Source organism: Thamnophis sirtalis, unplaced genomic scaffold (genome assembly GCF_051295495.1).
Source record: "Thamnophis sirtalis isolate CommonGarterSnake01/CBP01778 unplaced genomic scaffold, rThaSir2_p1.2 scaffold_1, whole genome shotgun sequence".
Classification (NCBI taxonomy): Eukaryota; Metazoa; Chordata; class Lepidosauria; order Squamata; family Natricidae; genus Thamnophis; species Thamnophis sirtalis.
Window position 1 is genome coordinate 126,385,052 of NW_028261381.1, and position 25,452 is coordinate 126,410,503.

At 38.5% G+C, this 25,452-nt stretch overlaps 1 protein-coding gene and 1 long non-coding RNA gene across 3 annotated transcripts; one reads left to right on the plus strand and one right to left on the minus strand.

The window, feature by feature from the left end:
- The first annotated feature begins 834 nt into the window (after window positions 1-834).
- On the plus strand, window positions 835-25,081 carry VSX2 (visual system homeobox 2). 2 transcript variants are annotated; one of them, XM_087724107.1, is made up of 5 exons: window positions 835-1,312; window positions 2,480-2,564; window positions 6,774-6,897; window positions 20,514-20,694; window positions 22,797-25,081. In XM_087724107.1, the coding sequence occupies exons 1-5, from the start codon at window positions 856-858 to the stop codon at window positions 23,189-23,191; spliced, it is 1,242 nt and encodes a 413-aa protein (XP_087580233.1). In that variant the 5' UTR covers window positions 835-855; the 3' UTR covers window positions 23,192-25,081. The 2 variants fall into 2 exon arrangements, with proteins under 2 accessions (XP_087580233.1, XP_087580242.1); XM_087724116.1 differs by having other exon boundaries at window positions 22,860-25,081.
- Window positions 11,890-18,661, minus strand: LOC148049723 (uncharacterized). The gene is made up of 4 exons (XR_015698171.1): window positions 18,534-18,661; window positions 16,158-16,264; window positions 14,881-14,958; window positions 11,890-13,629 (listed from the first exon to the last, which is right to left on the minus strand). It is a non-coding gene; the product is annotated as an uncharacterized LOC148049723 (long non-coding RNA).
- Window positions 25,082-25,452: the final 371 nt, after the last annotated feature.

Sequence of the window (25,452 nt, forward strand, 5' to 3'; positions counted from 1 at the left end):
AGGTGCATCTCTCCCTAACAGTGGCAAATGCGGCGCCTGGCACTCCGCCGATCTGTTTTTCAGAGCCAGAAGTCAGCCAGGAGTGGCGTTTGAATAAGCCTCGAAGCGGCGGGAGGCGATTTTATTGGTGAATCGAAAGGAATTTCGCCTCGGCCCTTCCGACCAGGCAGCCTTTGCCTTCCCCGCCGAAGGGAGGGGGGAGGCACCCCTCGCTTTGCCCCCATCACTTCTTCTCCTCCCTCAATTTGCTTAGCCAGGGGAGCCCCCCCCCCTCGCTTCTCTTCCTGCCTTCTGCCGCTTCCGGGCCTCTTTCCAGCCGTCCACGTTACACGGGGTCCCCTCGGCGATGCCGCTCGCTGGTAATCGCCGATGCTCGCCGGAGACGGGCTTTCTCCCAAACGCGAGGCGCCCGAGGGCCCGGCCTGGAAGGACTCCAGGCCGAGCGATCCTTGGGAGGGGGCTCCTCTTCCTTCGCTTTTCTCTCCTGCAGAGTCACCTGGCCTTAAGCGCTCCCTCCCACCTGTCACCAATCGCGAGCCGCGCAGAGCTGCTTTCTGGTCTTGGTGGCGGGAGCTCTTTGGTGCCTGCGCTCCCCTCAGGGAGCCAGGCTGGGGCTTCTGCTCCCGGCGCGCCCCAGGCCGACCATCCTCTCCCGCCTCCTCTTTTTTTCACCCTCTCTCTCTCTCTCTCTCTCTCCCCCCCCCGCCGCTTTTTGGAATTCCTAATCGCGGATGGCCTCTGTGATTGGCTGTTGGGTTCTGATCCCGCTTGGGCACCAGCCTGGGCATATAAAAGGGGCCTGAGGCGGGGGCTCCCGAGCATTCCCCGGAGCGGGCACAAGGGACCAGTCGCAGCATGACGGGCAAAGCGGGGGACGCGTTGGCCCACAGCCTGCCCGGCAAACCCCAACCCCCCGAAGGCGCGCCTCCTCCTATGCCGGCCTCCGGTTCTAATGGGGCAGGGGGTGTAGTGGGGGGCTCTGCCGCAGGAGCCAAGCCGAGCTCGGGCCCCACAGCGCAACGCTGCACCGGCTTCGGCATTCAGGAAATCTTGGGCTTGAACAAGGAGCCACCTTCCCAACCTCGCGCAGCCCTGGACTCCTTACCCGCCGGGCACCTGCTGGCGGCCCGCTCCGTCCTCAGCCCAGGCGGGGTGGGCGGCGTGGGCATGGGCTTGCTCAGCACCGGCAGCCTCCCGGGTTTCTACGCGCAGCCCACTTTCCTGGAGGTATTGGCCGATCCGCCCAGCGTACACCTGCAGCCGCTGGGCAGAGCCCCCGCGCAGCTAGACACCAGCCAGACGGCCAGCTCAGGTAGAGCTCTTGTGGCGGAACAGAGCAGTGGGGAGGAGGGCCCTGGGCCCGGGAGGAAGCTGGGGGACAGCTGGGAATCGCTATCCCGGGAGGTGAGATCTCTGTCCTTGGCCAGGTACTGCCAACCACTCCAGACAGACCCGTCTGTGGCAGCTGATCCCGAAGCGGCGATCGCTGCGCCCCCCCCCCCCCACAGCCTATCCGGCAGAGTTTAAGAGTCTCCCCGATGCCAGGATGCGTTTCTGAGCCAACTCGATCTCAATTCAGACCCTCCCGATTTTGTCAGACGTGAGCAATTTTCGGCTAAGCGCCTTGCAGCCACACAGTGTGTCGAAATAAAATTAATAACACCGAGAGACAAAATAGTGAGATGTAGCGGCGTAGGAACCAAATCTCGCTCAAAGTACTCTTCGGCCTTTTCTGGACAAAAATGCAGCCGCGGTGCGGCTTGAATTAAACCTAAAAGTCCTGCGCATAGTAATGGGCAACCAAGGCAATAAGCATGAATCATTTGATGTCTTAAAATTTAAACCAAAGTAATATAAAGAGAAATGCAGTGACGGTAAGCCTTAAAAATAACACAATGCTCTGGGAAATGGTTAAACAGGAGAGAGAGGCGCAGGGTTAGTTTAGGGATCCTAACAAGAAAATCCCCCGCTGCTTTATTCTGTTCCCTTTTCCCAAAGTCCAGAGTTTTCTTTTTCCCGACCTGTAAATACAGGAAAGATTAGAGGAATAGAAAGTTCCCCGAGAGATTTAGTTCCTGCCTCTCGAGTGTAAAAGGCTCTCCCTCTTCGACATAACTTTTGCTTTCCCGTCTAGATCCTTCTTTCCGTCTTGTTTAATATGTTTAAAACCCTTAATGATTGACAAACGAAATCTCAGTGTGGGAGAACGGTCTGATTTGAAAAGAGAACTAGAGCCCGGGCCCAGGAGAGAGAAAAAAGTAACTAGAAGAGAGCGAGGCGTCTCCCGGCTGGAAAGGTTTACAGGAAGCGAAATCCGATCAAACGAAATCCTCCCCACAAAAGCCCCGATCCGAGAAAGGTCGGACAAGGCCTGCAGGTGACAGCCTGACGTGTTCCGCGGAGCGGGCGGGGGAAACACCCCCCCACCCACCCCCCAAAGAAGCAGCCTTCTCCATCGCTCCCGCCTTTCTGTCTTCAGATTCCGAAGATGTTTCCTCCACGGACAGAAAAATGTCGAAATCGACCTTAAACCAGAGTAAGAAGCGAAAGAAGAGACGGCACAGGTAAGGCAGCCTTCGTTTTCCAAGGCCGGGATTGGCGTTTTGGGGGCACCAGGACTAAATTCTCCGCTGGACTAGCCGCCCGCCCCGGTGCGGTTGCCGGGGTTTTGCTGGCGGCCCATTTCCCTCTCTGCCTTTGGGCCTTGCAGCTCTGAGTCTTGTCCAGCCCGTAGCCCCCTTGAAGTTCAGGTTTCTCCTTGGTGGTGCTGGTGAGGGGAGGGGAGGGCGGGAGAGCGATGATCTAGCAATGTTCCAGCAAGTAACCTCTGTCATAGCCTCTGTCAATGGATCCAGAACCTGGTCTTCAGGTTTTACTCTGAAGCATAATTCCAAAGAATTGTGTACAGAGGCTGCATTAGAGGCTAGATTTTCTCCACGCCAAGCTTTGTAATTGTTCTCCTAACTTTTATTTGTTGAACCATCAAACCCAAACATCTCAACGGAGACCTTCCTATTTCTCGCTGATCTCCAGCGCTTTTCTGTCAGAGCTGCCCGAGGGAGCTGTCCAAAGGGTTCCCATACACTTTACTTGCCCTAAAGCCATTAAGGGTTGTGAATAAAGCAAAGGAATTAGTATGCTAGATCAGCTTGCAAATCAAACGATTGCTTTATTCAACCAGATCAGCTTTTAATTGCAACAACTTTTAATTTTCAGTAGCTGCTTGGCTTCTAAACAAGGGCATCACTGATTTATCAAGATTTATCAAGATTTTCTTTTGTCTGTAAAATAAATGTAATTCCTCCTTCCCATTTGGTAAGGATGCTGACATTATATATATATATATATATATATATATATATATATATATATATATATATATATATATATATATATATATATATATATATATATATATATATATATATATATAATGTCCTAGGAATATATATATGTTTGTGTGTGTGTGACTCAGACTCTAAAAAGGACCTTGCCATTTTGCTCTCTTCCTCCCCCACAAAGTAATCGACAGAACAAAAACAAGTGTTGGGCTCCCCTATTGCATATTGGTTCTGTTTTGTGTATTCAGCAGCAAGTCCACCTGGACATGATTTGGGAAGATTAATTTTGCTAACAAGCAGAATATCTGTATTATGTTAAATGTCCCCATGCAAGGCTGGCTGTAATGGAAAAAGGAAAAAAAGAATGGTGTATTTGCTTTGAGAATTACAACAATTGAAATTGCAACAAATAATTCTCAGTTTTATTGATATATGAACAAACGAGGGCAGGAACTTTTTAATGAATTGGGCCAATACACAGGATGTGCTTGTTATGTAGTAGATCAGTGTTAGAATTCTTGCAGGTTTTATGTTCCAGTCTAGAATGAATTGTTTCAGAAATGTGAGGATTTTAGTGTTGAATATGTTAAAAATTCCATAATTTGCAACATGCAATGTTTTTTTAAGACATTATTTTCAGGAAATGTTCAAAAAGTAGTAGCAATGTAGAGATGAATTACACCTCTATATCCTGAGCAAGAGAGGAGAGGTTAGCTATTAGTAGTATTGTTTTTACAGAGAATCTGAAAGAATCCGTTACAAACAAATTTTAAGACCACATTTCAAAAGGGTGGGTTTTGCCTGTGTTTTTTGACAGGAATTCTATCTCTCCTCAAAAGGAGTGGACAAATCTAAAAATAAAAATCCTTCCACCATATTTGGGTCCTAAAATAATGCACAACAAGAGAAGCAATTTGTTTGGGGAGAAAGGCAAGTGAGGCATTACAAAAGCTTGCTCCATCTATTCTGGGAGAGCAAGACGAGATTGGGAGACAGCAGAACACAAATTAGATGGCAGAAGCAGCCCCTCATAATGTTAGTATTATTAAGCTGATGGAAGTGTTTTAACATTTGCATGTTAGGAGGTAATTCGGATATCTTTAGACAATGCTCTTGGGAAATATGTAAATATTTAAAAATCAATGCTTAATCTTTAAAATCTTGGCTTTGATTTTTTTTTAAAGCAGTTCCCCCCCCCCTTCGTAAGGTTGATTTCATATTATTTTCCAATTTGTTTATATGCTTGTATATGTATGCTTAGGCACATGGAGACACAAGCTTTTATATAGAGATGAAAAACATTAAAATGCAGCTGGCTTCCATAGAAGGTTAATCTCATAACCAGATAATTTTTATGCTTCAGAAATTAGTCAGGATGTTTATTCAGATTTAGAGCACAACATGATCCACACGTTTTTGCCTCTGCAGGTATCTCCCATCCCCTTCTGGAGTTGTGCTTCCATTTCTTTTCTTTTATGCCTAACGCGAGGAGAACTAATTTAGGCTATTAAGATTTAGAAGAAGCATATCTTTACTATGAAATTAATTGTTTTGAACCGGTAGAGTCACAGACTGAGAAACTAAGTTAAATTCCTGAAGATAGGTGTTCTTACATTGTAAAATGTTTGGAGTATATTAGTTACAAACAGAATATTAAAAAAATGGAAGGATTTTCCAAGGAAAGGAGGAGTTTCCAAATGTTAGGAAAGGAGATGATAAGGATGATGTTACTTTACTCTGCCAATTAAGGATTGGAGGTAAAATAATTTCTTTTGAAAACATTAATGTGAACAATATTTTGCAACAGCAAAAGCAGAAAAATAAATAGATGGATTTTGTTCTTGAAAACTTGAATGTTATCATAAAATCTGTTGTTCAGTGTCTGGTTACAGGCATGGAAAGCCCACAATTCTCCATTTAACAGAATTTAAAATTACTTAACTGAATCTATAGTGATAGTTTTTGGAATCTTCTTGTTAGATTTTGTTGCAGCACTGTGGAACTCTTAATGAATGGTAATGGTACATTTTACAGAAGGAAATGATTATAATTCTAATTTGGAACTGTTTTTAATCCATACCTATTATTAATTCAACTGCTTCTATAGTACCTGGAACTAAATTGTGCCCCTTATTTTTAACAAGATGGCAAATTTTTGTTTGAAAAAATAAACAAACTGGCTTCATCAGGTATAAATATAAAGACCAATAAAAGTAGCTTTTACACTGTACCTATTACATGTAGGTACTAAATTTAATTTCTAAATTTAGACTAAAACACATTTATTTGGGTGCAAGCTCACTAGCATTCACATTGGAACATTTAGGATCACAGTGTATAAGAGCAAAACCAGATTCTATTTACTATCCCAGAGAAGAGTATCTAAGAAGAGAGATGGTATGAAGGAACCCACACTATAAATGATAGCTATTCTGGAATATTAGAGCTAGTATAGTATAGTATAGTATAGTATAGTATAGTATAGTATAGTATAGTATAGTATAGTATAGTATAGTATAGTATAGTATAGTATAGTATAGTATAGTATAGTATAGTATAGTGGTAAATGTATGTATCTCTCCTCTCTTCCCCTCAAGTTTTTCTGGAAATGCTGGGCAGATATTTTAGTTTTCTCTTCCTGTTAAATAAAATAATGTCTTTGTTTTCATAGAAACATTTGATTAATTCCTGTTAGAGGGCAGGGCAAGAAGCAATGGGTAGAAGCTTGTTAGAAAGAAACCCAACCTGTAACTAAGAACAAATTTCTTAACAGTGAAAGCAATTAATTAACGGATTAGCTTGTTACCTGGAGGTGTGGATGTTTCATTGCTGGAGATTTTGATGAAAAGATCAGACAGCCATCTGTCTGGGATAGCATAAGGACTCCTGCCTTGAGCAAGAGATTTGATTTAAAGACTTCCAAGGTCCCTTTCAGCCCTATAATTCTATTTTTATTTCCACAATAGTTACAGCTTTGCTACCCTCTCCATTTTAATGTTAATGTACTTTATGAAAAGAGTGCAATCTTCATTTGCTTCAATAATAACCCTCTTCAGTTTTTCCTCTACAGTGATTGGGAAGACCCAAAGTCTATGGAGATTCTCAGTCATCCAGGTCATGGTTATCCCAAAGTTGCTTTTTCAAGAGGCAACTGGACTTTTTGGTTTTTCTTTGAAGACATTTTGCTTCTCATCCAAGAAGCTTCTTCAGCTCTTAAGAAGCGTAACATCTTCAAAGAAAAACCAGAAAGTCCAATTGCCTCATGAAAAAAGCAGCTTTGGGATGGGAAGACCCAATTACTTTGGCCTTCTTTGTCCTAGGAATAACTCTTTTGTATAATGTATTCATGTTCTTAATTTTTTCTTCACTACTGTGCTTTTTAAGGTTTTTTTTTCTTTTAACTTTTTTCATCATTGAATTTATTCCCTTTAGGACAATCTTCACATCTTACCAGCTGGAGGAACTGGAAAAAGCATTCAATGAGGCTCATTATCCTGATGTTTATGCAAGAGAAATGCTGGCTATGAAAACAGAACTTCCTGAAGATAGAATACAGGTAATCATATTGCTGTGAAATTCAATCATTGCATGTCACGGCTAATCACTATTTTTTCCCCAGTATACTTTGCTTTCTTTGAAGAGAGTGATATACTCTGTAAGATATGTCTTCTCCCATTTGATGCCAGTGAATTTGATAATGTGGGCTGCTGGATTATTATAATCCAACACATTTGGAAGGTACAAGATTCAGAAAGGTTGTTTTAAAGGATTGTCTTGTAACTGATTCATCCCAAATCTCAAAAGATAATGCTAAATTGGTTGCTTTCATGTGTGCATAATCCTGCACTAATTGTTCTAGCTTTAATTAGCTAGACATTTTATATAAGAGGTGGCAATTGTTTTTGCATGATGAAGATTAATGAAATGTTGAAATAAGTAGTAGTTTTCCGTAAGACTTTATCAGGATTCAGGATGCATGACAAATTCTGTAACTGCAAGGCTTTTAATTCAAATGGGATAAAAGGTAGGCATGTTGTCCAAAATAGTTATGAATCAGGATCAAGAGAGTAATAAACGATCAGGAAAACGAAGGAAAATTCAAGGTGTAGTGACACTTAGAATAGTTGGATCAGCTTGGAAAATAGACCTCCATAAGATGGAGAATTGGGACTGGTCCTTCACATTAGCTGTCTTGACATTGAGAAAAGTTAATACTGCAACTAGATGGCACTTTTCACATCAGAGCTCACACATCCAGTTGCAATGGGACTAGAATGCTGGCGGTTTTGGAAGTAATGTAGTGATGTCTAAGAACTCAGAATTTTTCGAGGCCCACATATTAAAGAACACCAAAGAGAAGTGGGAATGATTGGCTGTGATAGGAAACCATGCCTAAAGTGACCTTAGGAGCAAAGAATTGGTTAATACTTTGGATCTTCAGTAAATTCCCTTTTAACTACTGTATTTTTAATTAATCTTGTAGAAAGTTTTACTAAAGAGTAGACTAAGTCATTATTTCTAAACTATTAGATTTACTAAATTTCCTCTGGAGGTACATATTATGTTAAAAAAATAACATAAATGTTCATGAACATATGAATTTATCCTAATTCTTCATGATGGAAATAACAATTCATTCAGACTTTGTATGTTGTAGAGGTGTTCATAAAGACCCAAATCTCAAATAACTTAGTATAGGCAGAGATTAGTTTTCATATAGCAGTATAGTTGCTTTATGAAGCAATAGTTGATGAACAAAAAGGCTCAGCTCCATTACATTTTGAACCAGGTTTCAGATGTCATCATATTATAACACTTAACAGCATTCAGCACTTGACTTCCATACTTATTTTGTTTAACTAACAATTTAAACTAATTAAACTATAAATATTGCAATATATCACATAGCTAGTTATGATAAAAATTTGTATGAAATGAAACTGATATATTGTTGGAAGGTCTTGAGGTGCAATTGCAAAATGGGATGGATCTGCCCTATTTATTTTATATAAGAATACATAATTTTGTTAGCATATCTTACTCCATCTTTCACCACAGTTATAGCAATGGAATAGATAGAGCTTTAAGGCATCAATAGACTTGAAATATAGGCAAACCTATGATCTTCTGCATGCAAAAAACAATTCTCTGTCATTGAGCCATGATTCCTTCTACCTTGTTCCTTTCAAAGGAAATACTTTATCAATAAATCATTTAAAAATGAATAACGTGGCCCTGGACAGCCCCATAGATTTTTATAAAAAATAAAGGAAGTTTGTTATTTATATACAGTACATTAACAAAATTATATATTTTATATGTAGCCCAAGACAATTAATCTTCATTCATGGGGGCCCATGCAAGGCAAAAAGCTAAACAACTATACTTTATATAGTCTGAACGATAGCTGGCTAAGCAAGACTAAGAGTTATATTTTAGACATCTAGACATTATTTCATGAGTGCTTCTCCCATTAAGTATTAATATAGCATTGGCCTTTTTTATTAGAATAATTATGTGAAAACTATAACAATTTCCTGTCCTTTACAATTGCATTCTTCATATATTTGCATATATTCTGCCATCCTTCTGCCCATTATATTTTGGGATCTCATCTTCTTATAGTGTCCTCCAATTCAATGTGTAACCAAGCTATAAAACTGTTTACTTAAATTATGCACAATAAATCTTTAATCATTTGGTTGCTCTTTACTGAACTTCCTTCAATTTGTCAATCTACCTGGCAACAAGACATCAAGTGTGCAATGCAAAACACCAAGAATGGAAAATGGAAGAGGGGGAAAGAATTCTATCCTTGAAGTTCATTGATATTATTGAACTGATATTGGCTTATATTAGTTGAGTTTCTAATATCAGAAATCAGATTGTACTTCATGCTCTTTTAACTCATAGCAATTATTTTATACGGTATTAACACTTGTTTTTTGTTATTCCCAATGGCTCAGAGATGCGTTGCTTCCGGTTCGGCCAAACCAGTAGTGGAATTCAGGCGTGGGTCACAGAACTGGCAGTGACCCAGGCCTGCCACGCCTCCGAACCGGTTCCCTCACCGCTGCTGGGCTGCCAGCATTTTGGTTTTTAGTGACTGTGTGTGTGCAGTTTAGTGTAAATTGTTTTGTGCATGCATGAAGAACAATTTACATTGAACAGCACACACATGTGCAGGTATTGCGAAGTGGTAGTAAAACCGGCAGCAATTCACCACTGCTATGACTCATTTGTTAAAACTCTAACATTTTTGGTCAATGGGCATATTTTGAATTTTGAGAGAATGATGTCAGTTGCTATGCCTATAGTCAGTGGTGGGATTCAGCCAGTTCGCACCTATTCGGGAGAACCGGTTGTTTGAAGAAATCTAAGCAGTTCGGAGAACCGGTTGTTGGAAGAAATCTCCTTTTGTTTTTTTCCACTTTACAGGGCTAATCCTGTAAGGAAGGCAGGAAGGAAACATTCTGGTGTTGTTTCTAGCCTAATCTTTATTGACCTGCTTACAGAAACTGCCTCTCCAGTTAACCCTTATTACATTACAACAGTTAAGGCGAAGCGCCCATCGATGTGAGTGATGTTGAATTGGCCATGCCCACCCAGTCACATGACCACCGAGCCCTGCCTACCCAGTTGGTCATTATGGCAGAGAACCGGTTGTTAAATTATTTGAATCCCACCACTGCTTGTAGTGCATAGCAAGGTTGCTTGCCCAATCACAAGAACATGGAGCATGGCATAGGTCTGTGATGGTTATGTTTTTGTCAGTGAAGATTGTAGATTTACAACTATGGGGAGTGTGATCCAGAAGATAAGCAGTAATTGGCTTCTGAGAGGCTTTCCAGTTAATGCTTTATTTTGTGCTAATGTTGTAAATTACTGGGAGGAAATTACTTTTACCCAATTCTCAATTGTTAAGTTGCAGTGTTGGAGAAAAATACATTTTATCTGAGCTAGCTTTCTAGTATTTTTAGACCCAATAATGCTTTAGGTAAGTATAAAGTCCTTCCTTAGACACTAATTTAACAATCTTAGTGCTGAGCAAACAGTTTTGTATCACAAGATACCTAGGATAATTAGGCTGCCCTAATAGTGATTTTTCTAGGACCTTCCTGTCAAGGAAGACCTGTCTGAACTGTTATCAGGTGACATTATTTTTAATGAGCAATAAAATCTGGAGAATATGGATGCTAGACTCTATGTATATTTTCTTTACTTAGATATTTTAATTGACAGTGAGCAAAACCTCTTGGATATTAGTCAGGGACATGTTTATTTGTGAAATTTCTTCGAAGAAATTTCTTTAGAGGAAGAATCAATTCAGGGAATTAAATGTACGGTAAATGTAAACATATAAGGTTTTACTAATTCTTGTCATACTGAGGAAGACAATGTATTACTGATTCAGAAAAACTGGGGTGGATAATAATTGGCAGAAGAGATGGCAGACGTCCTCTACCATTTCCCCCTCAATCCAGTTCATGTATGTTTTGACTGCCTGAGGAGCAAATGTAATTCAATCTTTAGAGCTCATACAGGAATGTTAGATTCTTAGGCAGGAGTGAAAATTATTAGTTTTTAAATTATTCATATTATATTTTAAGATTGAGATAAAACATCATATTTGGGGGATTTTCTACTTTTGCTGAAATGACCTGATTGGCTTTGGGCTCTATGATGGATCTCTTTATCCAATAATCCAAGTATTCTGATTTTATTGCAACAATATATCAAGAAGAGATACATATTTAACTTTAGGAAAAGTACTTGGATTTTTACAATTGGATGTATCTGTTCTTCACTGTTATTTTTTCTCACTTACTCTAACCTGTTTTACATACATATATACATACATACATACACACACACACACACACACATATACAAAGTTTGATATATATATATCACATGAAGAGATATATATCTTTATGTTATAAAGTGAAGCATATTTTAGTTTCACACCTAAAGTCAGTTTTTCCTTCATTGGGTAATTTCTTCCATTATTCTAGTCCTGAAATCAAACTTTAGTGTTTCTCATCCAGTGTTTCTTTCATTATCAAAGCAGGATACAAATATTACCAATGCATCTTTAAAAAATCAAGAAGTATATTATAATTTATCTAATATTTTGGATATATTTTTAATAAATGAATGTGTAAATTATTTTTTGATGTCAAATGTTAACTAGTATTGCAGCAAATGAATTTTGGATATACCAGGTTCAATTAAATGATGCTTTTTAGGTTTATAATTAGAGATATCACTGTCAGGAAAGATTTAAACCACAGTGCCTAATGCTGTACTAACTTCCTTGTGCTTCTGCAAAGCAAAAGGAATAAGAGCAGCTATCTGTTTTGTGATCAGCCATGCAGACCATGCGCCTCTTTTCCTATACACATTTAACTTCATATCTTTTTATAGGGTCATAGAAAATGATAGCACAGTAAATATTGCAAATACCTGATATGAATAGGGAGGCACAATGTATTTCCTGGTTTGTACAACTTTTTCTCATCTCTGAAATAACACTTCAAATTGCATATTTTCTAAGCAAGTCTAAATCTGAGCAGATGGGAAGGTTTGGAAACCACACATCTGAAAAATGTTCATTTAAACTCATGTGTTTTCTTAAATGAGAAATGAAAATAACTGGATACCTTTTATTAACAAAATAATTCTGAATAAGTAGGTTGCTTTTATAAAAATCCAGTAATCCAGCCTGTTGCCCCAACTCTCCCAATGTGCTGAGATGTTCATTTTAATTAGCATAATTTCTTCAATGTGTGTGTTTCTGTGTATTTGACAACATATTAGGCAAAACTAGGCCTATTGAATTAAAATTCGATCATCAGTTTTACCATTACAATATAATTTCCAGAAAATAATAAATGAAATCTGGCCTAAAATGATTCAGTCTAAACAAATAGCTGGGGTCTTTTTAGTAGTAGGAAGAGTATATTAATTTAGTAAAGTGTACATATTTGTATACACATATACATTCAGACCATATACTGAAGTTAAAAAAGGTCAACTCATAAGAGAAAGCGAAACTGGCTAATCATAAGAGAAGAGTTTTAAATTAGGTCATCTTGTTTTTTGCTTCTGCACATGCGCAGAGCAATTTTTATTGCACTTTTATTCGCTTGCGCTCACAAGCGAACCAGCAGTAGTGACTGCCGGATCCCACAGTCTACAACTACAACTGCTATAAGAGGAAATTACAATTATAAAATTATAAAATGACTTTGTTTCAGACGTATCAAATGTGAAAGGAAAATATGAAGTTGAGCCTAAGAGACAAGCTGGAAATCCAGCATATATATCAGTTACCCTGCTGCTTGGCGGGTTCTCCGCCAGTGTAATCTCAGAGCTACTGAAGTTATTCACTTTCCATACTTTGGAAGATGGTTGAAGCAGAATTTATGGAGTCCAGATTAAGCTCCTCTTTCACTGATTTTGATTGGCACCTTTATTTACCAAGAATCCGCAGGAATTGAAATGAAGAAGAGATTCCTTGAGTGCTGGTGGAAGAAGAAAAGCAAACTTGATTGAGCCGTTATGAACTCAAGATCAATCCCATACCACAATGGAAGCATTTCTACATCTACTCCTTTATTGCTTAGGTGACTGACTGGGAATGTCCAACTCCATCTTAAAACTCCTGCCTGGGGGCTGCGACTGTTTCACATGGTATTTTGCCCCTAACATTGCTCAGATTTGAGAATCTTTGCTCCTAATGGATGGACTTTGTTCTGACAAGTAGGGCAAAGTTTTGCAATAAAATGGCTGAAGCAAAAAAGATGAAGGTGCTGTTTGCCCATTCAAGGTTGTCTTTTGATCACCCATGAAGAATAGCTTCCACGACTTGGGCAGTCCTGGATGGGCACAGAAGGGTTATGGTCAAGGATGTCTTTGTCCAGCTTCAGCTTCCGTGCACTAGTTGTGGCCTTACTTGAAGCATGAGGGCTTTGCTGTGGTAGCTCATATATTCATCACCTCTCATTTAAAGTACACAATACTCAATATGAGGTTGACTGAGGTCCACCAGGAAGCTTCAGCTGACTCAGAATGCAGTTGTTTAAGGGTGCTCATCAACACATTTCACCAGTGCTCTGAGCCTTGTACTCTCCAATTGATCTCCGTGAGCCTGTTGAAAATTTCTCTTTCTGACATTTAAAGCTTTAAGAAGATTTGGCAGTGGAGTATTCACACTATTGCCTTTTATGATCTGTTTTCTTCATTCATCTTGTGTAGATGGATGTAATGAGCAGCTCTTTTGGTTCTAGCACATATAAGTAAACAAACAAGCAATTAAAGCAAAGATAAATACACACACGTTCTTGTAAAGCGAGAAAAAGATCTGACATATTTATTAGTTAGTCCTTGTTTAATGACCAGATGCTTAACCATTGTTTGGAATTTAGAACATACTTCAAAAAAGCTACTCATGACCTGTCCTGTAAGTTACAACTACCACTAACCCTTCCTGTCCAGTCACTGGACAACCATTTGTCTGAAATGGTGTAGCATTTTCTTCTTGAGCAGGGGGTTGGACTAGAAGGCCTCCAAGGTCCTTTCCAACTTGGTTACTTTGTCATTTATTGGATAGGGCTTATAGAAACTTGTTGGAATAAGAGACATTACCTAGATTTCAATACAGAAAAGGAAGATATAAGTTTGAAAAAATAAATGTAAAGCAATTAGAACATGTCAGAACCTCAAGAAAAAGGTTTGCCTACTTTATTCTTAAGTAAACAATATGAGCTAAATGGACAATTAGTCTGATATTACATAACACAGTGTTTTGTTTTTCTTTTGATGTTGCTGTCTACTACTGATCTCCAAAGCTTATTGAGGGAACTACTAGAAAGCATTTGGGCTTTCCTAATTTAGGCAAAGTATATACTGTGTAATGAAGGAAGAGTAATGCATTAACTGAATACTCAAACTCCAAAATCTATGGATTTTATTATATGATAAAGAAGAATCTCAGAACATTTGGATATCAGTTTGGCCCTCTGGTGGACAAATGAAGTAAACTCACGTCTAAGTCCTATTAAGTGTATCATTTTAAGTTTTCTGCTGAAATGTTCCAAGGATGCTGAATGTAATCTTCTATTTATAAGCCAAGAAAGCTGAAGTTAATTCTTTTTTAAAATTGGACCATTTATTTAAGAAATCTTAAATCTTTTTACAAACACTGTAAAACTAATCGAAAATAAGCAAGCTAGAAACAATATAAAACAAAATAACAAATATAATGTTAAACACAGAATTAAAATAAAATTATATCAAATGTAAAAAAGCAAGTTACTAAAGGAACACACAAAACACCTCACGTTAGAATCTGACGTACAGTATAGCATAAGAGAAATTATTCCAAAATAATGGCCAGTCTCTTGAGTTAGTGAAAAGCAGAAGTGGGAAGCTGCAGTAGAATATATATTAACCTTGGAGTAACATCTGTTTATGTGCAGAACACACAAAAAAACCCGATTAGCATTACAATCTGAAAAAAGGTAAGATGGTGTACCTCCAACTATATACTAATGCTATGCAGTCTTCACTTCATCCAGGAATAGCCTCCACTTGTGATTATAGAATTAAATGCCTGTTTAAATTTCAGAAGTAAGCAAAGTAAGGGTTAATGTGTATGTAATATCTTTTTCTTACCAGTTAAAAGATATATCTTGTATTTTTGATTATAGCAGACTGGTAAACTGGATTGCTGTGATGAATAAATATCTGATATTATTTGAGGTAACAAAGGATTTGTAAATAATGCTTCAGGTAGCATTTTTCTAGATTAGCTCTATTTCTAAGGTGTCTTACCAGGACCTCCAGTTTGAAGGAGACTTTGGTAGATTTGGTGGGCCTAATTTTGGAAGAAGATATTAACCACACGTATTTATTATATTGGACATTGTTTGCATTGACAAACAGTACCACAAATTTTAAAATAGTGCAGTGTTTTTTGTTTTGTTTTTTAAAGGAGCCATTTTATTCAAGTAAGTGGCAAAAAGGCATCACTTTTTAAACAGTATAAGTATTAATTAACCCGAATTCAACAGATCAGTTTTCTTGCAACAGACATTCTATAAACTTGTTTACTTACTGGATTTTTTTGAAAAAAGCAATATATTTAGTTTATGTTGCTTGCTGATTTTAAAACAGACATCATACCAGTTATATTCATATTACTTTAAATAGTTTTTGAAGGGGTATCTATCTGCATGCTATATGTATTCATATCTATATGCTAACTTTAGTATTAAAATTTTAATTTCCTTTTCATACATTGCAATCTGTCATCACAGATTAATCACGCAACAGATATAAAATCCGTATGTATAAGATATATAAAAGTTCGCTTCCTGTGCTAAGCAAGGCAGTACTCTAGAATAATTCCTATTCCCAGGAGCACAGTGACATTTTCTGTACTTTAATTCTAAATACGCAACATAGCCTACTGATGTGTAATCATGCCCATTGAATCTCTGTTCATGAATAAGACCTTCAGTCAACATTATAGATATTCAAGTTCTGGGGTCATAAAAATAAGGCTAGATTTATAAATAATGGCTGTCAGAAGAAGCTCTCTAAATATTTTTAAAGAACATGGCAAATACTTGGAATTGGGAGAAACATTCCATCATTCTGACAAGCTCTGGAATCAATACCATTTGCTGTGAAATAAGCAGGAAAGTGTATCCGATTCATTCCATCAATGTGGAATTTATCCCTTAATACAGAGCACTTCTCATATTTGAATTTGTACACTGATGAAACAGGAAAGAAAACATATAGTACCAGATAATGTAAAATCTCATTGCATGGAGCCATCTAGCGGACAAGACAAAGACAAGAAGAAATATACTATATTCAAGTCTGATCGGGGAGGGCTGAGTTGAAGATTTCTGTGCAGACATTTTCAGATGAGGAAGTATTTTTATATGAACTGTTTTGTAATACTCTTATAACATTTTACTCATTAGAATACCAACTTTAGTTCTAAATATGCATCTTCTGGTAGGTATTCTACAGGCATAATAACCCTACATTCAGATGAGAACACAGAAACATTCAATATAGGTCTATGCAACAAATATATCTAGATTAGCATTTTCAGTTATATTAAAAATAAATCCACTGAAATACACATATCATTATATGGAACAATGTGGATACAAACACAAATTCATGTGTCCTTGTGTGCATTAACTATGTGCATATGAGTCTGCTTACATATTCAGATTTATTTCACTGTACCTCTGATATGCATAAAAATGTATCAAATGAAATTTACTACAGTTGCATTTAATTTCTTCACAAACTGTTCATCTGTAATAGTTTGTTAAGCTACATAGTTAATTGTATCCCTAAGTCTTAGGTTTCTGGTTAAATGCAGAAGTGTATAATAGACTGTTCCTCCCTACTTAATTCACAGTTGTCTCATTATCACAGTATGATTACACATAAACAAGAGTAGTAAATTACCACTTGCTCAATGATTGCTCCTATTTTTGCTGTGCATATGAATGAGATGGGTAGACCAGAAGAGAATTTTCTTTTGAGATTGGAAGGCAGTTTGAAAGTCAGGACATTTTAGGTATATAGGCTTTTTCCCCCTACAATACAGGTGATCCTCAACTTACAACCACAATTGAGCCCACAATTTGTGTTGTTAAGCGAGAAATTTGTTAAGTAGTTTGGCCCATTTTATGACTTTTCTTGGCAATAGAATCACTGCAATTGTTAAATTAGAAACAGGGAATCTGTTAAGGGAATCTGGTTTCCCCATTGACGTTGCTTGTCAGAAGGTCAGAAAAGGAGATCACATGATTCCAGGACACTGCAACCGTCATAATTGTGACTCAGTTGTCAAGCATCCGAATGTAAATCATGTGATCCTGGGGATGCTAGAACGATCCTAATTGTGAAAAATATCATAAGTCATTTTTTTCAGCGCTGTTGTAACTTGGTCACTAAAATAACTGTTGTAAGTCGAGGGCTACCTGTATATGCACAACCACTATTTCTCACACAAACAGGTTTCTGGGTTGTCTCCAAGCCTCATTGAACTAGATATTACCCTACCCAAGTTGTTTTGACAATTGTTATTATTATCTGTGATGTCTATCTTCCTATTAAGAATGCCTAATCAGCTTTAGCTTAGCTTAAAGTTTATGTTATCTTTTGTCACAATTAGTTCAAAATTGTTCACAAGTGATAACTATAATATAATAACAGAAATAATTAAATGTAAACATGAGTTCTCAATCAAGGAATATCCCCCATAAAATCTTTAAATAACTGATCTCTCTCTGTACAATAGGAAAAGGTATGATATAGCTTGTTTCCAAAAGTTAATTTTTGAATTACATTAAAAAGCAGCAAAAACTGTAAAATAATTTATTAGTAAAAATATTCTGCCTCAGATATCTTAGCCTAGAAAGATCCTGGTTAAATTGCTGTCATGATCCAAGACTTACAACCAAATAACATTAATTTCTACAAATCAATCGCAGTCCTTTGCTACTTTGACAATTCTAAAATATTTCGGTTCTAATTGAACGGAGATTACTTATGCAATTCAATATTCCAATTTTTAATATTGGAATATATAAGAATGCTTATTAATGCTTATTTAGAAATAAGAGTTAATATCAAATTGATCATATGATTAGGGTTGCAAATATCCTTATTCAACGCAAGTGCATAAACTTTTCATATACTTATTGCTGTAACAAAGGAAATACGGGTATAAATATGAGCATGTATGGTAATGGTGACAAAAAAATACCCCCCCCCCAAGTCACAAAGGGATTTTGATCAGGTGTTACCTGTAACTTTCATGTAAGCATAATTAGTTTTGCAACCTTATTTTAACATCCAGTGGGCAGTGCACTTCAATAAAATGTATATGTATAATTATGTATTTTGTTAATCTCAGGGGGCTTTCAATGGGGAGGGCTGTTCCTCTTAGGAGAATTTGAAATCTCCTCCAGCTACGACCTCCCTTTTTCGGGGACTCGTCGTGTTCCACCCTGCCTGATTCTGCTACCGCCCAGCGGAGTCATCACAGGGTTAAGCTGTCAGCGCTGTAATGTTAAACAGGTGTCAAAGGCGCTTCGATATATCTGCAGATTGAAATCAAATTCTTTGCTGTATAAAAAGATAAATTACCCAGGCGATTCTCGCCTCGGCCCACTCATCAGGACAGCGCCAGACGGAGAGCAATTTTTTTTAAATGTGCTAACGACCTAATCAAGCAATCAAGTCGGAGAAGATTGCTGAGTGACCCCCCGAGCATCCATCTGCCAGCGAGCCCCCAACCATTCATTTCCATTCCGCCGGGGACGGCGCGTGCCTTTCCCTGGAAAGGAGAGACAGAAAGGGAGGGAAAGAGCAGGAAGGGGGGGGGCTTCCAAAAAAACCCCACCCCTAAACAAATTAACACCCAATTTTCTAGCTTAATTAGTTAAATGAGAAAACGCTGGTGGCTGCGGTGGGGGGGCTATGCTTGCCGCTTGAAGGGAGGGGTGACTGTCTCGTGGAGAAGCGAGCGAGAACTTCACTACCGCCATGGCATTAATTAGCGCGGGTCAATGGCGCCGATCCCCGGGGAGCAGCCGCTTTAATTTCCCGTGGTATTTCAGTGCCTGAGGCCCATCGATTCAAACTGAAATTAACTTATTTTTCAATCAGGCCTGGGCTGCCCCTGGAGCTGACTCTTCCTTTACCTCCTCCTGAATAGACCGCGAGCAATTTTTCATCTCAAAGCTGAGGCTTCTCTCTGAGGCGGGAAAAAGGCGAGGGGAGTGGAAGTGCGCCCCCCCCCCTTTCCAGGCGCTAATAGATTCCTGCCAGGCTCGCGGCCGAAATGGTGGAAGCCTTGGAGCCGCCAACGGGATGTCTGCGCTACCCAAGAGGGTTAAAAAGCAGCTGACATAGTACCCCATCTCTCTCCTTCACCTGGTGGCCTCTATACGTTTTTCTTGCATTCCCTATAGTCGAGCACTCCTCGGTTGTCCTTTCTCTTTTTGACCTCCGTTAAATAGAGGCAAAATCCAGGCCACTTGCACAAAAGGCATAATGAGAATTAATTACAATCCTGCACTGAGCTATCAGATTCTGTATTATCATACTGTTCAGTTGGAAAAGCGCGCACAATTTTACTTGGACCTTGTATGAAGTGAAGACTGAGATTGCACTAAGAGTCCTTTGGAATTTGCAAATCACATTCAGTTCCATGGGGTGGGGGAGTATCCATATATTATTGTTTAAACATGAGGCGATTCAGTATGAACCAGGACAGAATTCACATTCTGGGTTATTATAATCTTCGCAGTACCCCTTTGACCACAACAAAGGGATATTAAGGGATACGTTATTTGTCCAATGGAACTCTTTTGCCTAATTTTGCAAAAAAACAAAACCAAACCAGATTTTGGCAATCTATAACAAACTATAAGGCTGTGCTTGTTGGGGAGGATTTGTGAATGGCAATGAGTTACCCAAAACAGTGAAATTATGCTTGCTTGATACTGAATTAACCATCTGTATTTTATATTAGAGTATTGTGAACTCAGCTGTTACATTTTACTTTCTCATCCAAAGTATTGTGCAAATTGAGTGGAGCAAACCATGCTTCAGTTAATTGTGTCTATCTTCCAGTCCAAATACCATTGCCCCATATGCAGTTTTTATCTTGTTCAATCAAAACAGATTTTGGCGGGTCAGGTTGCAAATAAAATATCCAGCTAGATATTTTAATAGCTTTTATTCTCATTACATTTATTTGCTGACAGCAGGGAGAGTGAAAAACTCTGCCATATGTCTGTCTGGAAAATTACAGGAAGAAAAAAAAAGGAAGGAAGGAAGGAAGGAAGGAAGGAAGGAAGAAAGAAAGAATGGAATGTTCTGGGCTCAGGAAAAAAAAAACAGTTTTGTGTACTGGTTCCATTCTCAAGCAGGCCAAATGGTTTCATCTCAATGAATAAAATAGTCTTAGATCCTCTTTAGGCATACTAAATACAAGCAACCCTTCACTGGACTATTATTCTCTTTTACGTATTCATCTATTTAAATTGGACTCACTAGAGTGCAGCACTCACATGGCAAATAAAAATTATACTTTCCTTATTAAAATCTTTTTTATTGCAGGTTTGGTTTCAGAACCGACGGGCCAAATGGCGAAAGAGAGAAAAATGCTGGGGAAGAAGCAGTGTAATGGCAGAATATGGCCTATATGGTGCAATGGTTCGTCACTCCATCCCACTGCCAGAATCCATACTGAAATCAGCCAAGGATGGCATAATGGAATCCTGTGCTCCTTGGCTGTTGGGTAAGAGCTGACTCTTCAGAACAGATCTATATTTTGTTATAGCCATAATCCCTGGCAGGGTTCTGATAGAATTAAAGTAGCATTTCCTGATACTGTGCCCTCTGTGTGATTTGGATTATTTACTAGCCATGGTGGAAGGTAGATAATGGGTCTTTCAGCTAACACACCTGGAAGATCAGTTCAGAAAGTTTCTATTGTGTAAAATAGGTAGGATAGGCAAGAAATACCTGAACATGGATGACTTATAGACATAAAGCTCAACTATGGCCTCTCTACTGAATCTAGAGGTTGCACAGATCAGCTAGTAACACTTTTTAATGGAAGGTTTTATTAAACTTTATGAAATATAAAACCTTTGTCTAATGCAAATACTGTGTTTCATAGTATGCTCCCACAATGTCTTTGCTAAAAACATTCTTCATATTTTCTCAGCAATTACCACATGGTAAACTCTTACTATGGTGAGAATGCCCTACCAGATAATTCATGCTGGCTGAGAACATAAACTTTTGATAACTTTGGGCAAAACATTTGGAGATCTTTTAAAGGTTTTTAGAAGCTTTCTAATTCAGAAAATAGTAATAACAGATCATGACATAATAAATATATTTAAGGGTTTGGGTAGATTTATGTATATAAGTTAATCTTGATTTAAAACTATTCATTTAGGGACTGTTCAAATTTACCCCAGCACTGTAAAAAGAGACTTATGACTGGTCCTTGCACTTATGACTATATGTCTTCACAGTCAAATGATCAAAATTTGGGTGCTTCGCAACCAGCATGTATTTACAATGGTTACAGCATCCCGGGTTCAGGCTATTGCCATTTTCAATCTTCCTAATTGGCTTCCAACAAATGAAGTCAATGGGGGAAGTTGGATTTGCTTAACAAGTGTGTGATTCACTTAACAATTGCAGTGATTTGCTTATCAATTTTGACAAAAAAAGTTTGCAAAATTGGTGTGACTCATTTAACAACTGCCTTGCTTAGCAATGGAAATTCTGGTTCCAGTCATAAGTTGAGGACTACCAGCTTTCTTTTTGATGTCTCTGGTAGTTTACAAACAAATCTTGAAAACAATTGCATTCATAAATTCCAAAATTCTTGGTCAGCCTTGCTATTATTTAAGAGGAGACCAGAGGGTAAACTTCTCTTCACCTCCACTCTTAGGCCTTCCTTTCAGGAGCACCCTGGCATGGCAGATTAGTGGCTAGAGTGCAATCTGATGAGTTAGATGGTAATCAGATGAAAAGTCCATTCCCAACAGTGTTGATTGTGCATAAAGAAGCCTTTTTCCTGTCTCCTCTTCCTTCTGTGTGCCAAGCACTGTGGAGGCTCAGCAGTAAACAAACCTTATATGCAAGTAACTTAACTATGACAAATTTGCCTGATATTTTAAAGCTATTTAAATATAGTAGTTTATTTTCTCTTGCATTCCTGTTTCTTCCTTAGCTTTTCTTTTCTGCTTTTCCAGACTAATTTTTTCAAATTTAACACCTGGCTTCTTATAAATGTACTGCTTCATTCCTCAGTCTACAAGAAAGTGAGAATTGAAAGGACAAGGGTGGGTGGTATACATTAGGGAAAGAAAAGCAGCCGTAGGGGTTAGCATTTCCCTCATCAAGGCTTCGTTTCACATACAGATTCACTTCTGTATTCGGTGAAACTCTGCAGCCTAATGGGATTAGGGAGTGCTGTCTCTTTAGTTTCCTTTGCCCTAGTCTATTAAACTTCAGGGATAACAGGTTTTGTCATTTTGCTACCTTAGAAATCTTTGTGCTTATTTATTAACATAGATTCCTTCTGTAACCCTGCTTTTAGAGCTATTTAAGGACAGTCCATCCCCACACAGGATGTTTCTTCCTCCTCCAATCTAAAATATGTAGATTTGACCTCAGGGCTCAGACACAAAATAAAATATATGTAGGTGGAACACTGGTGTAAGTTTCTCCTCAAGCCTGGCTGTTTCTGTCAGAGAATTAGCTGGAGGTCTTCCTCATGCAGGGCCCCTTCATTGGGCTCTCTGTGTGACTGCTGTTTGAAGCAAGGCTTTCTGCTTTTCCTTAATTCTGGCCTTTCTTTATCTTTACTGTTTTCAGTTCAAGATGGCTTTCCCATGCCCAGGCGCTTTTCTAAACCCGAATACCAACAATTCTTTTTAGGGATGCACAAAAAGTCTCTGGAGGCAGCGGCTGAGGCAGGAAGGAAGCCGGAGATGGAACGCCAGGCCCTGCCCAAGCTTGACAAGAGTGACAAGGAAGAAAGGGGGCCAGAGTCCAAAACCACCATTTCCCAGGAGGAACTCAGAGAGAACAGCATTGCTGCCCTCAGGGCCAAAGCTCAGGAGCATAGCACCAAAGTCCTGGGGACCATTCCTGGAGATCCTCCTACCCCAGTCAGGAAGCCAGAGAAAGAGGAAGAGGCAGCCACGGCAGAGGATGACCGGCAAATGGAAAAATCAGATTTATTACAAGAGGATGAAAAACTGGTTTAGAAGGAAGGGATGATGGGAAATCAGCCATCTTCTTGAAGACTGACTCATCTAGTAGCTTCAGCCTCCTTTCAGACTAATGGGGTCCTTCCTGTAGTCCCTATTCACCTGGAGGGTGGATCCACTTGGTCTCTATACATTTCAGGAAATCACAGGCTAAGGCCATCTTGTGTTGGGTGTGTTCAGAGACTGATTCCCTCAGGAGCATATTTCCCCTACAATCTTTGTGCTCAGGAGCCCTTGAGCTCTGCCTCCCTCCATTTCAAGCAGGGAGAGGGAGGTGGACATTGAATACTTTCACAATTTATTACAATATTGCCCCTCCCCCACCTGCTATTCAGCCTCCATTACTCCATTTTCACTTCATCTTTAAAAATAGTCCTCTCATTATCTAGATTCACACATTGTGATAAGCCATGCTTCATTTTAACCATGATTTTTTGAGTAAGCTTCAATGTTTAGTTTTGCTGTCACATTTAAGCCATATATCTTAGTTTACAAATCACAATGTTTGATTCAGACAACATATTAAGCCAAACAAACAAACAAACAAACAAACCATACAATGGCTTACCACGCTGTCTGAATTCAGTGATCAAAATAAATACTTTTGTCCTTGACTCGGTCAGGTTGTTAGCTTTCACAGATGAGAATAAAAGGCTTAATTTTGCATATTTATATTTTCATTTAAAACTGCCCATTACCGGACATTAAGGCTAAATAATAAAGGAACCACTCTTTTCCAAAAATCAACCCAAAATTAAAAGTTGATCAGGTGGAAACCCTACCTCATACTGAGTATGTTCGTGATTACGGTACCAGCATTGTTGATTTAAGAGGTTCAGCTGCCCTACTCTATTAACACAATGTGAACCTTGCCTAATATCTCATTTTGGATTGTTTAAGGTATCCAGATGCAGCTTGTCACAGCCTGCCTTTGCTTACTATCTTGAAATAGGTATGCCATTTTTTCCCCTAGAGCATTTCAGGAGAACTCATATCAATAAAATAAAATATACTTGTACAACACTGAATTGATTCCAGTGAAGATTATATTCCATATACTGTAAAGTAATCATGAATTGCTATGGTTGGGAATGGAGCACTTAAAGTACCAAGACTATCTGGATGCCCTATTGTGTAACTCAGATCCCAGCCATGTTTCCCAATCTTTTATGTTTAGCTTTAGATAGGGTAGTTGATGGTGTGAGAAATGCATCTAAGAGATAAATTCCAGTTGTTATATTTGATATTCAATATCCCTAAGTGACTGTGAACAATGACTTAATTAAGCAAGAGTGTAGTTTCGTCTGCTCTTGAGCCTGGATGGTTCTTACGGTTCACAAATTCAAGTTAAGAGGTAGAGAGTAAGACTTACCTCTAGTAGAGATGTTTCTTGAGAAAGAATTTTTCACTTGTGTTTTAGAAACCTATTAGCGCTGCATTGTGCTTACATTAATATGGAAATTCTATCAGAAGTGTTTGATCATTAGTGATCATTCCTTAACTATCTTTGCTTGGTATCACAGTCAGCAAATGGTAAAGATAGAATCACAATACTGTATTAGCAAATACTTATAATCAGTTTATGGTCATTTAAGTAATCATAATATATCAAGTCATGTACACATTGCCTAAGAAACTCAGTTTCATAAGAACACGGCTCTTTTCTTTTTCAGTGAAGGCCCAGGATAGCAAGTCCTCATTTTTTTCTGTCTTTATTTTTAACAAGAACTGTTTTATTTATGATTGATTTTCCTTGCTGATATAATCCCTTTCTATGTCTCCCAGTTATCTGGTGTTTTAGATTATAACCCATGGTGTGTAAATATTGTATATATGGTAAGAAAAGTTGGTATTTGAGGTGTTTAAGATAAAAAGCTGTAACAACTAGTCTTTGAAACTTGTGATTTTGTGCCATTTTTCTGTAAAGATATAAATCAGAATAAATCCGAACTGAAGATGAACAAGAATGATGCTGCAGTATAACTAATAAGTGCTGTTTAGATATTGCAACACAGGCAGTATCTGAATCAAATAAAATCCTTTTTACGGCCTTTAGGCCACAGTGGTCTGTATCTCAGCACGAGACAAAACTAATACAAAAGGGACATTTAGAAGCAGCACATTAATAACTCTGTAGAAAGCTTTAATAAGGTATTTGATTAATATTGCTAATTTTCTGGCTTTCTATGCATAACAGAAGCTTAAAACACAGAAGCTTTTAAGAGAAATCACCAAGTTTAGATGAATCCACCCAGCCT